Source organism: Salvelinus fontinalis, chromosome 8 (genome assembly GCF_029448725.1).
Source record: "Salvelinus fontinalis isolate EN_2023a chromosome 8, ASM2944872v1, whole genome shotgun sequence".
NCBI lineage: Eukaryota > Metazoa > Chordata > Actinopteri > Salmoniformes > Salmonidae > Salvelinus > Salvelinus fontinalis.
In genome coordinates, this window is record NC_074672.1 from 43,830,105 (window position 1) to 43,844,489 (window position 14,385).

The following is a 14,385-nucleotide window of genomic DNA, read 5'->3' on the forward strand; positions in this document are numbered from 1 at the left end:
GACTTGTGCCACAATATAAAACCACTGAATCACCAAATAAACCCGAGGCATGGTCTGCATCCTAATAAGCAACACATCACAGCAGCACCGTACACAGCCAGCGAGCCCTGACTCTCAAATCCTAATGAAAGAACATATATATTAATAATCATTACTTTATTCATGTTCTGACATTCAAAACAAGAAGTCTCGAAAAGCAAAGTTAAAAATGTGTATTTGCAACCTTGTGGTTGTGAATATAGACCTAAATAAATTGCTTAAAGAGTCCATACAAAATGGGGCTGTAAAATGAAATGGGTTTAGCTAGAAAATGACCTGTATCCAAGTGTGTGTAGAGGAAGCTAATGACACATTAAACACCTGGTGTTGTTTTCACAATCACACTCATGCAGTCAGCATTTCACTGCTCACGCACCGCCCTAATGGAGTCAATGGCTTAGGATTCCGATAGTACCCAAATACCTATGTAGTGCACTACTTTTGTCCAAGGCCCATAGGGAAACCTATACCTGGTCTACAATCAATCAATCAAGTTTATTTTATATAGCCCTTCGTACATCAGCTAATATCTCGAAGTGCTGTACAGAAACCCAGCCTAAAACCCCAAACAGCAAGCAATGCAGGTGTAGAAGCACGGTGGCTAGGAAAAACTCCCTAGAAAGGCCAAAACCTAGGAAGAAACCTAGAGAGGAACCAGGCTATGAGGGGTGGCCAGTCCTCTTCTGGCTGTGCCGGGTGGAGATTATAACAGAACATGGCCAAGATGTTCAAAATGTTCATAAATGACAAGCATGGTCAAATAATAATCAGAAATAAATGTCAGGTGGCTTTTCATAGCCGATAATTAAGAGTTGAAAACAGCAGGTCTGGGACAGGTAGGGGTTCCATAACCGCAGGCAGAACAGTTGAAACTGGGACAGCAGCAAGGCAAGTAGTGAGAGGGGTTAAGGCTGTTGGAACAGCCAGAGGAGTTAAGGCTGTTGGAACAGCCAGAGGAGTTAAGGCTGTTAGAACAGCCAGAGGAGTTAAGGATGTTGGAACAGCCAGAGGAGTTAAGGATGTTAGAACAGCCAGAGGAGTTAAGGATGTTGGAACAGCCAGAGGAGTTAAGGATGTTAGAACAGCCAGAGGAGTTAAGGATGTTGGAACAGCCAGAGGAGTTAAGGATGTTGGAACAGCCAGAGGAGTTAAGGATGTTAGAACAGCCAGAGGAGTTAAGGCTGTTGGAACAGCCAGAGGAGTTAAGGCTGTTGGAACAGCCAGAGGAGTTAAGGATGTTAGAACAGCCAGAGGAGTTAAGGATGTTGGAACAGCCAGAGGAGTTAAGGATGTTAGAACAGCCAGAGGAGTTAAGGATGTTGGAACAGCCAGAGGAGTTAAGGCTGTTGGAACAGCCAGAGGAGTTAAGGCTGTTGGAACAGCCAGAGGGGTTAAGGCTGTTGGAACAGCCAGAGGAGTTAAGGATGTTAGAACAGCCAGAGGAGTTAAGGATGTTGGAACAGCCAGAGGAGTTAAGGCTGTTGGAACAGCCAGAGGAGTTAAGGCTGTTGGAACAGCCAGAGGGGTTAAGGCTGTTGGAACAGCCAGAGGGGTTAAGGATGTTGGAACAGCCAGAGGAGTTAAGGCTGTTGGAACAGCCAGAGGGGTTAAGGCTGTTGGAACAGCCAGAGGAGTTAAGGCTGTTGGAACAGCCAGAGGAGTTAAGACTGTTGGAACAGCCAGAAGGGTTAAGGCTGTTGGAACAGCCAGAGGGGTTAAGGCTGTTGGAACAGCCAGAGGAGTTAAGGCTGTTGGAAAAGCCAGAGAAGTTAAGGCTGTTGGAACAGCCAGAGGAGTTAAGGCTGTTGGAACAGCCAGAGGAGTTAAGGCTGTTGGAACAGCCAGAGGGGTTAAGGCTGTTGGAACAGCCAGAGGGGTTAAGGATGTTGGAACAGCCAGAGGAGTTAAGGCTGTTGGAACAGCCAGAGGGGTTAAGGCTGTTGGAACAGCCAGAGGAGTTAAGGCTGTTGGAACAGCCAGAGGAGTTAAGGCTGTTGGAACAGCCAGAGGGGTTAAGGCTGTTGGAACAGCCAGAGGGGTTAAGGCTGTTGGAACAGCCAGAGGAGTTAAGGCTGTTGGAACAGCCAGAGGGGTTAAGGCTGTTGGAACAGCCAGAGGAGTTAAGGCTGTTGGAACAGCCAGAGGAGTTAAGGCTGTTGGAACAGCCAGAGGGGTTAAGGCTGTTGGAACAGCCAGAGGGGTTAAGGATGTTGGAACAGCCAGAGGAGTTAAGGCTGTTGGAACAGCCAGAGGGGTTAAGGCTGTTGGAACAGCCAGAGGAGTTAAGGCTGTTGGAACAGCCAGAGGAGTTAAGGCTGTTGGAACAGCCAGAGGGGTTAAGGCTGTTGGAACAGCCAGAGGGGTTAAGGCTGTTGGAACAGCCAGAGGAGTTAAGGCTGTTGGAACAGCCAGAGGAGTTTTGAAGAATCTCAAATATAAAATATATTTAGATTCTGGGGGTTTTTTGGTAAGGGAAAATCAAGTCTGAAATTTAAAAGTGAAAATTACAAACATCCGACACGGACACCACACCGACACTCACACGGACAAGGTGTCACGTTCCTGACCTGTTTTTCCTTTTTCTTGTGTTTATTTAGTTGGTCAGGGCGTGAGTTGGGGTGGGTTGTCGAGGTGTTATTGTCTTGTTGGGTTGTTTGTGTTTGGCCGGGTATGATTCTCAATCAGAGACAGCTGTCAATCGTTGTCCCTGATTGAGAATCATACTTAGGCAGCCTGTGATTCACGTGGTTGCTGTGGGTGGTTGTATCGCGTGTCTGTGTATGTACCACACGGGACTGTTTGCGGTTTGTCACGTTTGTTGTTTTTGTATGTTAAGTGTTCTGTCTATTTGCATTAAATATGAACACTAACCACTCTGCATATTGGTCTGATCCTTCTCGCCTCTCCTCCTCATCCGAGGAGGAGGATTACGACGATCGTTACACAAGGACACACACACGTTCTATGTTCATCACGTTCTATGTTCATCTCTCTCTGTCTGGAACCCTTTTAGTGCGTTGAGCTTGAGGGTTGGAAGTACGTGTTCTGTTGGATGGCTAGAGGATACCAGGTACCGTACATAAGTGCCTCTGAATTGCAGTACAGTATAGTATAATACACTATAGTAGAGTAGAGTACAGTATAGTATAGGAGAGTACAGTATAGTATAATACACTATAGTAGAGTAGAGTACAGTATAGTATAGGAGAGTACAGTATAGTATAATACAGTATAGTAGAGTATAGGAAAGTACAGTATAGTATATACAGTACAGTATAATATAATATACTATAGTATAGTTTCGTTTACAGCACAGTTAAGTATAATACATTATAGTATAGTACACGACAGTGTAGTATAAAATAGTACCGTATAATATAACACAGTATAGTATAGTTTAGTGTGAAAGTACAGTTCAGTATAATACATTATAGTACAGTACAGTATAGTATAGCATAGTAGAGTACAGTATAGTATAATACAGCAGAGTATAGTATAATACAGTACAGTTTAGCATAATATATCAAAGTATAGTACAGTGCAGTATAGTGTAACACATTACAGTATAATACAGTACAGTACGATACTGTATAGTATAATACATTACAGTACAGTACATTACCGTTTAATATAGTATAGTACTGCACAGTATAATACAGTATAGTACAGCACAGTACAGTGCAATACAGCATAGTACAATATAATACAGTAAAGTTTGATACTTTATAGTATAGTATAATACAGTACATTAAAGTATGATACTGTAGAGTATAGTATAATGCAGTACAGTATAGTATAATACAGAATAATATGGTATATAGTACAGTATATACAGTACAGTATAATACAGAATAATATGGTATATAGTACAGTATATACAGTATAGTATAATACAGAATAATATGGTATATAGTACAGTATATACAGTACAGTATAATACAGTATAATATAGTATAGTACAGTATAGTATAATACAGTATAATACAGTATAGCATAGTACAGAATAGTGTAATTAAGCAATAAGGCACAAGGGGTTGTGTTATATGGCCAATATTTGTAAGTCGCTCTGGATAAGAGCGTCTGCTAAATGACTTAAATGTAAATGTAATATCACGGCTAAGGGCTGTTCTTACGCACAACGCATAGCGGAGTGCCTGGACACATCCCTTAGCCGTGGTATATTGGCCATGTACCATAAACCCCAGAGGCGCCTTATTGCTATTATAAACTGGTTACCAATGTAATTAGAGCAGAAAAATAAGTGATTTGTCATACCCGTATAGGTATGATATACCACGGCTGTAAGCCAAGCAGCGTTCAAGGCTCGAACCAGCCAGTTTATAATACAGTATAGTATAATACAGTATAGTAAAGTGTAATACAGTATAGTATAGTACAGTATAATGCAGTAAAGTACAGTATAGTATATTATAATGCATTATACCACGGCATTGTTGACTACTCGTTTCTGATTAGCTTGAAGGGCATTCTAGAGCATGCGTTATTCCCCTATAACGCGCTGTATGTCACCACGGCAGAATTTATTCAGTTCATTCTTACATGTTCTATGTTTGAGCAGCTTTCGAAAGCAAACGTCGAATTGAAAACAATATTGTTCGATTCAATTATCATAATAGCAAGCTAGACCTGATGGTTTGGTAAACTAAACTAGCAAGTCTGTTTGTTTGGTTACCAAGGCAACTGTACTGCGACTATCTTCTAAACCTAAAGGCTACTTCGGTGGATGTTGAACACATTTCTACCTGCAAATGAATCAATTACTAGCCACAAATGTGCTAAATTATAGCCATGGTATAAAAGGGATAATCAACTCGGAGCTCTATGCGTTATCTGGAAAATAACGCAACTCAGTGGAAGGTTAGTTCCAGTCCGCTAGCGTGTCGTGGAACACACCTTCACGTCTTATTTTGTTGATTATCTCTTACGTATAGTACAGTATAGTATAATACAGTACAGTATAATATAGTATAGTACAGCATAGTATAATACAGTACAGTATAATATAGTATAGTACAGTATAGTTTAATACAGCACAGTGTAATATAGTAGAGCACAGTATAGTATAATATAGTATAGTCCAGTATAGTATAATACGGTGCGGTATATTATAGCATAGCACAGTATACCATACCACAGTACAGTATACTATAGTATAGACATTATAGTATAGTTTAATACGGTACAGTATAATATAGTATAGCCCAGTATAGTATAACATAGTACAGTATAGTATAATACAGCACAGTATAATATAGTATAGTACAGTATAGTTTAATACAGTGCAGTATAGTATAGTACAGTATAGTATAATGTAGTGCAGTATAATATAATATAGTATAGTGTAGTATAGTATAATGCAGTACAGTGTAATATAGTATAGTACAGTACAGTATAATATAGAATGGTACAGTATAGTATAATGCAATACAGTATTATACAGTATAGTGCAGTATAGTATGATACAGTGTAATATAGTATAGTACAGTGCAGTATAATACAGTGCAGTATAATATAGTATATTACAGTATAGTTTAATACAGTACAGTGTAATATGGTATAGTACAGTATAGTATAATACAGTACAGTATAATATAGTATAGTGCAGTATAGTATAATACGGTACAGTATAACATAGTATAGTACAGTATCGTATAATACAGTACACTATAATATAGTATAGTACAGTATAGTTTAATACAGTACAGTGTAATATAGTATATTATAATACAGTATAATATAGTATAGTACAGTATAGTATAATGCAGTACAGTATAATATAGTAGAGTACAGTATAGTTTAATACAGTACAGTATAACATAGTATAGTACAGTATAGTATAATACAGTACACTATAATATAGTATAGTACAGTATAGTTTAATACAGTACAGTGTAATATAGTATATTATAATACAGTATAATATAGTATAGTACAGTATAGTATAATACAGTGCAGTATAATATAGTATAGTGCAGTATAGTTTAATACAGTACAGTATAATATAGTATAGTACAGTATAGTATAATACAGTACAGTATAATATAGTATAGCACAGTATAGTTTAACACAGTACAGTATAATATGGTATAGTACAGTATATTATACTACAGTACAGTATAATATAATATATTATAGTACAGTATAGTTTAATACAGTACAGTATAATATAGTATAGCACGGTATAGTATAATGCGGTGTAGTATAATATAGTATATTACAGTATGGTTTAATACAGTACAGTGTAATATAGTATAGTATAATACAGCACAGTATAATATAGTATAGTACAGTATAGTATAATGCAGTACAGTATAATATAGTATAGTACAGTATAGTTTAATACAGTACAGTATAATATAGTACAGTATAGTATAATGTAGTGCAGTATAATATAGTACAGTATAGTTTAATACAGTACAGAGTAATATAGTAGAGTATAATACAGTACACTATAATATAATATAGTATAGTACAGTATAGTATAATACAGTACAGTATAATATAGTATAGTACAGTACAGGGGATGAGACTGCAGCATATTGATAGATATAAATGGAAGCCCTATTTTCACCAACTTGTAATTTAATCCTGTGTGGACAAAACCATTTACAGTACAGTATAATATAGTATAAAAAACATTTACAGTACAGTATAATATAGTATAGTACAGTATAGTTTAATACAGTACAGAGTAATATAGTATAGTATAATACAGTACACTATAATATAATATAGTATAGTACAGTATAGTATAATACAGTACAGTATAATATAGTATAGTACAGTACAGGGGATGAGACTGCAGCATATTGATAGATATAAATGGAAGCCCTATTTTTACCAACTTGTAATTTATTCCTGTGTGGACAAAACCATTTCCTTCTCTCTCAAGTGTAGCCAATAGCCATCAGGTCTATGTCACATGCGTGATTGTGTGGGTGCTGTCGAGGCCTGAACACATTCACTCTAGCGATCCCAATTAATTGATTTATTCAGGCCAGGCTAGTGATGGGTGCTCTTGGGCCTGAACACATTGGCTCTATCGAACCTCATGACCCACATTACTCACAGTACATCCTCTGACCTGCCCCTCGACCCACCACACTGCTCCAGGCCTTGGACAACAGCCCAAAACTGGGCTTGCAGACCTGGTTCAAATAGGATTTGTTTACTTCAGCTTGCCGTTGTTTGAGCTTGCCTTGCACAAAGGAAACCAATAACAGAGATACTATTTGAATTCAGGTATGTCTTGGCCAGCAGCCCACAACTCTAACTGGGCTATAACCTTTATATGTTCAAAGCACAGACCCTAGGCTATGTTCCAATATCCACACTAGCATGCCACTTAGAATGTATACTCAATACAGTACACTGCTTTATTACCCATTTGCTAGTAATATAGATTTTGGAACAGTGCCTGGGAAAGAATAGCTGGTGGATGTAATATTGTAGAATGAAATGTAATACCTCTTGTTTAGCAAACCGAGTAGCTCTGATGACCTCTGTAATATCCAATCAACACAGTTGGAAATAAAATACATTGTTGGTTTGAAGGAGAGAGAAAAATGCATTTCTGATTACAACTGTGGTGACTAAATGGATGCAAACTGCTCTATTGCTGTTTTCTATGCAGACATAATCACTCTACGAGTTATCTTGGTTTAATTATCTTTGTCTTTGTGTCTGTCAAGAGGTGTTGTTTTTCTGTCTTAACATAATAGAAGGAAGTGACAGATATTGAGGTTGTCTCATTTGTGTCATCCGGCTGTATCTAAAGCAAAACAAGATGGCCGCCTATTGTATGACTCAGCAGTACCAATACGGAACCGTCACTTGACACCTGATACACCACCATACTTTATTACTGACACCAGGACCTTGTCATGACTCATATCCCAGTCTTCAGTAATCAAGAAACTCACAGATTTTTTTTTAATTGTTTCTCATTGATTGTCATTTTATGACTCAATAAAAACAATTGTTCACAAAAAAACAAAGAAACAATGTAGCTTGAAAGTAATAATTGGTCAATAACCACGTACAGTATATTGTAACTAACCAGTAATCTCCGCACCCAGAAACAAATCAACTATTGAGACATTCATCAGAGACTGCTAACCAGTGGGCTCTGCCAGCTGGCTGTAAAGGCACCATATCAGACACGACATGGCATTAACCAACATTATGCTGACTGGCTGGTAGAGCTTTCCATTAGCTATGGATAACACATCATCACCAGTCAATCAGTTAGGCTGCAGCACTCTTTACCTCTGGATGGGAGACAACAGAGGGGGATGACAGTGTGGGAACAGCCGTGATACGAGTTATCCCATTGGTAGTTTGGGGACCAGAAGACTGTGGGAACAGCCAAGCTACAGGATATCCCATTGGTAGTTTGGGGACCAGAGAAGGATTAGTCTGGGGCACCGTAGACCGGCAGCCATCTTCGTGGCAGAAATTATATGTAAAAATGTCCATTCAATTTCAATGGCCCTTTACAGTGGGAAGTGGGCCTCGTTCCCGTATCTCCCCTCTCTCCCCTTGTTCCTCTTCCTCCCCTCTCTCCCCTTGCTCCTCTCTCCCCCTTCTCTCCCCCTGCTCTTCTCTCCCATTTCTTTCCCCTCGCTCCTGTCTTTCCCCGATCTCCCCTTTCCCTCTCTACTCCCTCTCTCCCCTTGTTCCTCTCTCCCCACTCTCTCCCTTCGTTCCTCTCTTCTCTCTCTTCCCCTTGCTCCACTAGCAGGGCTGTAATGCTGTAAAGTGCTTATTTACTGGCCTCACTTAGAGCCACAGAGAGAAAGCCAATGAGCATTATTAACGGACACAGCAGCATTATTAATGTACCCAGCAGCATTATTAATGGACACAGCAGCATTATTAATGGACCCAGCAGCATTATTGGCGGTACAGCAGCATTATTAATGGACCCAGCAGCATTATTAATGGACCCAGCAGCATTATTAATGGACCCAGCAGCATTATTAATGGACCCAGCAGCATTATTAATGGACACAGCAGCATTATTAATGGACCCAGCAGCATTATTAATGGACCCAGCAGCATTATTAATGGACCCAGCAGCATTATTAATGGACCCAGCAGCATTATTAATGGACCCAGCAGCATTATTAACGGACACAGCAGCATTATTAATGGACCCAGCAGCATTATTAACGGACCCAGCAGCATTATTAATGGACCCAGCAGCATTATTAATGGACCCAGCAGCATTATTAACGGACACAGCAGCATTATTAATGGACCCAGCAGCATTATTAATGGACCCAGCAGCATTATTAATGGACCCAGCAGCATTATTAACGGACACAGCAGCATTATTAATGGACCCAGCAGCATTATTAATGAACCCAGCAGCATTATTAACGGACCCAGCAGCATTATTGGCGGTACAGCAGCATTATTAATGGACATAGCAGCATTATTAACGGACCCAGCAGCATTATTAATGGACATAGCATAGGCTATTAAAACTGAAGGTCTGTCCTGGTGATTAGAATAAGCATGGGCTCGATAAAGAGGCATTCATAGTCATAGCAGGTTCACCATAGAGATAAATAGAGTCATATACAATCAGTATAGATAGTCTCTGATGTTCATCTTGTATGTATGGACACAATCATCCTATGATACAGACCATCGGGTCGGACCACCTTTGCATCCAGAACACCCTGAATTCTTTGTGGGTGGAAATGTTACTCAATTGGTATCAATGAACATAACGTGTGCTAGGAAAACATTCCCCACACCATAACACCACCGCCACCAGCCTGTACCGTAGACACACCATTACACCACCGCCACCAGTCTGTACCGTAGACACACCATTACACCACCGCCACCAGCCTGTACCGTAGACACACCATTACACCACCGCCACCAGCCTGTACCGTAGACACACCATTACACCACCGCCACCAGCCTGTACCGTAGACACACCATTACACCACCGCCACCAGCCTGTACCGTAGACACACCATAACACCACCGCCACCAGCCTGTACCGTAGACACACCAGGCAGGATGGGGGCATGGACTCGAAGGCGCTACATGTTCAATCAGACGTCTGCATTGGCTGTGCAAAATTTACGGTGATATGGCCTCTGCAGAAGTCAGGACATTCATACGTCTTGCGCTTTGCGGAGCAGCGCAGAGCTGTTGAACAGAGCTGTTGTGAAGGATGTTGTCAAGAGGAAGTGAGTTTGTGTTTAAACAGGACCTCCCGCCCCAACCTACCGTCAACTAATCATGTCAATGTGGAGCTATACGAATTGTTACAAAATCTGAGACGGCGATGTGGTACCGAGTTCAATTTGGCCCCAGCATTCCTCCGGAGGCTCCGCAATTACGTCACACCCTCCAACAGAGCCTCCAACCACATTTTCGGATCAAGCATAAATGTTATTTTATGCTGCTTTTCTTTGACTTTGACTTTGTCATCAGCAAATCCTGACTTTGTCATCAGCATGACGCAACAGGAACTGCAATTTGTCAGACCAGGCATTATTTTTTCCACTCATCAGTTGTCCCGGGTTGGTGATCGCGTGCCCACTAAATCCTTTTCTTCTTGTTTTTATCTGATAGGAGTTGTGCGTTCTGAGATGCCGTTCTGCACACCCGTGTTGTACAGCGCCATTATTTGCCTGTTTGTGGCCCGCCTGTTAGCTTGCACGATTTTTGCCCTTCTCCTTCGACCTCTCTCGTCAACAAGATGTTTTCGCCCACAGGACTGCCACTGGCTGGATGTTTGTTTGTTTGTCGCCACATTCTCGGTAAATCCTACACACTGCCGTGAGTGAGAAGCCCAAGAGGCGGGCCATTTCTGAGATACTGGAACCGGCGTACCTGGCACCGACGATCATAACCACGCTCAAAGTCGCTTAGATCACTCGTTTTGTCCATTCTAACGTTCAATCGAACAGTAACTGAATGTTTCGATGCCTGTCTGACTGCTTCATATGGCAACCCAAGGCCACATGACCATTTTCGTGAACGGGTTGGGGGGGGGGGGGGGGGGGGGGGGGTTGTAATACCTTCTGTTACACAGAATATGGATGTGATGTTCACCATATTTATTGGACACAATCTTCATATGTTACAACACATGGCTAATATACAAGTTCTTAATGGGTTACAGGCCTAGCATATACTGTAGAGCAGTATACTGTATCCTCCTACTATATGGCTCAAACAATTTAGCAATAAGGCCTGAGGGGGTGTCGTATATAGCCAATATATACCACACCAATTCTTCTCTATGGCTAAAACTATTGCTAATAGACTGGTTATTCACTATGGCCTAACAACCTCTAATAGACTGGTTATTCTCTATGGCCTAACTACCTCTAATAGACTGGTTATTCTCTATGACCTAACTACCTCTAATAGACTGGTTATTCTCTATGGCCTAACTACCTCTAATAGACTGGTTATTCTCTATGGCCTAACTACCTCTAATAGACTGGTTATTCTCTATGGCCTAACTACCTCTAATAGACTGGTTATTCTCTATGGTCTAACTACCTCTAATAGACTGGTTATTCTCTATGGCCTAACTACCTCTAATAGACTGGCTATTCTCTATGGCCTAACTACCTCTAATAGACTGGTTATTCTCTATGGCCTAACTACCTCTAATAGACTGGTTATTCTCTATGGCCTATCTACCTCTAATAGACTGGTTATTCTCTATGGCCTAACTACCTCTAATAGACTGGTTATTCTCTATAGTCTAGCTACCTCTAATAGACTGGTTATTCTCTATGGCCTAACAACCTCTGATAGACTGGTTATTCTCTATGGCCTAACTACCTCTAATAGACTGGTTATTCTCTATGGCCTAACTACCTCTAATAGACTGGTTATTCCCTATGGCCTAACAACCTCTAATAGACTGGTTATTCTCTATGGTCTAGCTAACATATTTAGTAGATTTGTATATCTTGTGTTTTGATAATGAGGTGAACATCTGCAGTATTTAAACACTGAGTCACTTGTAAAACATGATGTTCTACTCTATTTGGTTGACTGTAGGAATGAAATGAAAAGGTGACAGTTCAATTATTGTGTACTTACTCTGCAGTTCCCCAACTCCTCGGCTGACAGGATGATGGTGCCACATTTCTTCTCAAGGATACCACTACAAAACGAGAGAGAGAGAGAGATAGAAACAGAGATGAAAAAAGCTCCATCATGTGTTCATTACATTTAGTGTTGACAGGACCATGCATCATAAGGGGACTTCCACCTGTCCTCTTTCTATGGGAATCCTCCATTTCCAGGAACCAAACTACACACATTGACAGAGGAGAACCGTCTCTAAACACTCCTCAAAGCACACCTTGATCTCTTCAGCTGTTTTCTTTCACAGATGAATTAAGAATTAGACTGATTTCAGCATACGGTCTGTTCTTCTGAACCCACAGCTGAGAACTGAGAGACACACAGGCCTTTAGGTGTTCACTAACCAAACCACTGACTCGCGCTCTGACAGTTTATCAAGTCACACAGTATGATAGCACCGGGGGAGACTTGCACATACACACACAGACACAGACACAGACACAGACACAGACACAGACACGCACGCACGCACGCACACACACACACACACACACACACACACACACACACACACACACACACACACACACACACACACACACACACACACACACACACAGACACAGACACACACACACACACACACACACACACACACACACACACACACACACACACACACACACACACACACACACACATACCATGAAACTAAGACAGAAACCCCACAAACACTGGACATCTCCACTCCATCTCCCTAATGGCCTGCCAATCTTATAGCTCAGACAGACCGATGACAGCAGGGCTCAGGAGTGTCCTGTAAATGCTATTTCAACTGGATCTAGTGTAGGGTTGAGGTTTGTGTCCATGGCCATCTAAAATCCATCCAATTTCCCGAGACTCAGCTTTCTCTGTGGCTCATTGGGATGAATATGGTCCAAACCACCCACACATGTATCTGCCAGGGGAGAAAGATGAGATATTACCTGTCCTATCACACATGGGATAGGTCTCAAATGGTACCTTATGTACTGTACCCTCCCCTTCCTTCCTGTACTGTACCCTCCCCTTCCTTCCTGTACTGTACCCTCCCCTTCCTTCCTTCCTGTACTGTACCCTCCCCTTCCTTCCTTCCTGTACTGTACCCTCCCCTTCCTTCCTTCCTGTACTGTACCCTCCCCTTCCTTCCTTCCTGTACTGTACCCTCCCCTTCCTTCCTTCCTGTACTGTACCCTCCCCTTCCTTCCTTCCTGTACTGTACCCTCCCCCTCCTTCCTTCCTGTACTGTACCCTCCCCCTCCTTCCTTCCTGTACTGTACCCTCCCCTTCCTTCCATCCTGTACTGTACCCTCCCCTTCCATCCTGTACTGTACCCTCCCCCTCCTTCCTTCCTGTACTGTACCCTCCCCCTCCTTCCTTCCTGTACTGTACCCTCCCCCTCCTTCCTTCCTGTACTGTACCCTCCCCTTCCTTCCTGTACTGTACCCTCCCCCTCCTTCCTTCCTGTACTGTACCCTCCCCTTCCTTCCTGTACTGTACCCTCCCCTTCCTTCCTTCCTGTACTGTACCCTCCCCCTCCTTCCTGTACTGTACCCTCCCCTTCCTTCCTGTACTGTACCCTCCCCTTCCTTCCTGTACTGTACCCTCCCCCTCCTTCCTTCCTGTACTGTACCCTCCCCCTCCTTCCTTCCTGTACTGTACCCTCCCCTTCCTTCCTTCCTGTACTGTACCCTCCCCCTCCTTCCTTCCTGTACTGTACCCTCCCCTTCCTTCCTGTACTGTACCCTCCCCCTCCTTCCTTCCTGTACTGTACCCTCCCCTTCCTTCCTGTACTGTACCCTCCCCCTCCTTCCTTCCTGTACTGTACCCTCCCCCTCCTTCCTTCCTGTACTGTACCCTCCCCTTCCTTCCTGTACTGTAACCTCCCCCTCCTTCCTTCCTGTACTGTACCCTCCCCTTCCTTCCTGTACTGTACCCTCCCCTTCCTTCCTTCCTGTACTGTACCCTCCCCCTCCTTCCTGTACTGTACCCTCCCCTTCCTTCCTGTACTGTACCCTCCCCCTCCTTCCTGTACTGTACCCTCCCCTTCCTTCCTGTACTGTACCCTCCCCTTCCTTCCTTCCTGTACTGTACCCTCCCCTTCCTTCCTGTACTGTACCCTCCCCTTCCTTCCTTCCTGTACTGTACCCTCCCCTTCCTTCCTTCCTGTACTGTACCCTCCCCCTCCTTCCTTCCTGTACTGTA

General features: G+C 42.1%; 1 protein-coding gene across 1 annotated transcript in view; it reads right to left on the minus strand.

Annotated features, from left to right (window-relative positions):
• LOC129861294 (copine-5-like) overlaps positions 1-14,385 on the minus strand; it is a 207,616-nt gene that overhangs the window by 83,335 nt on the left and 109,896 nt on the right. Inside the window, exon 10 of the mRNA XM_055932583.1 lies at positions 12,154-12,217. Within this exon, the coding sequence (XP_055788558.1) occupies positions 12,154-12,217 (64 nt within the window). The remainder of the gene's footprint in view (positions 1-12,153; positions 12,218-14,385) is intronic.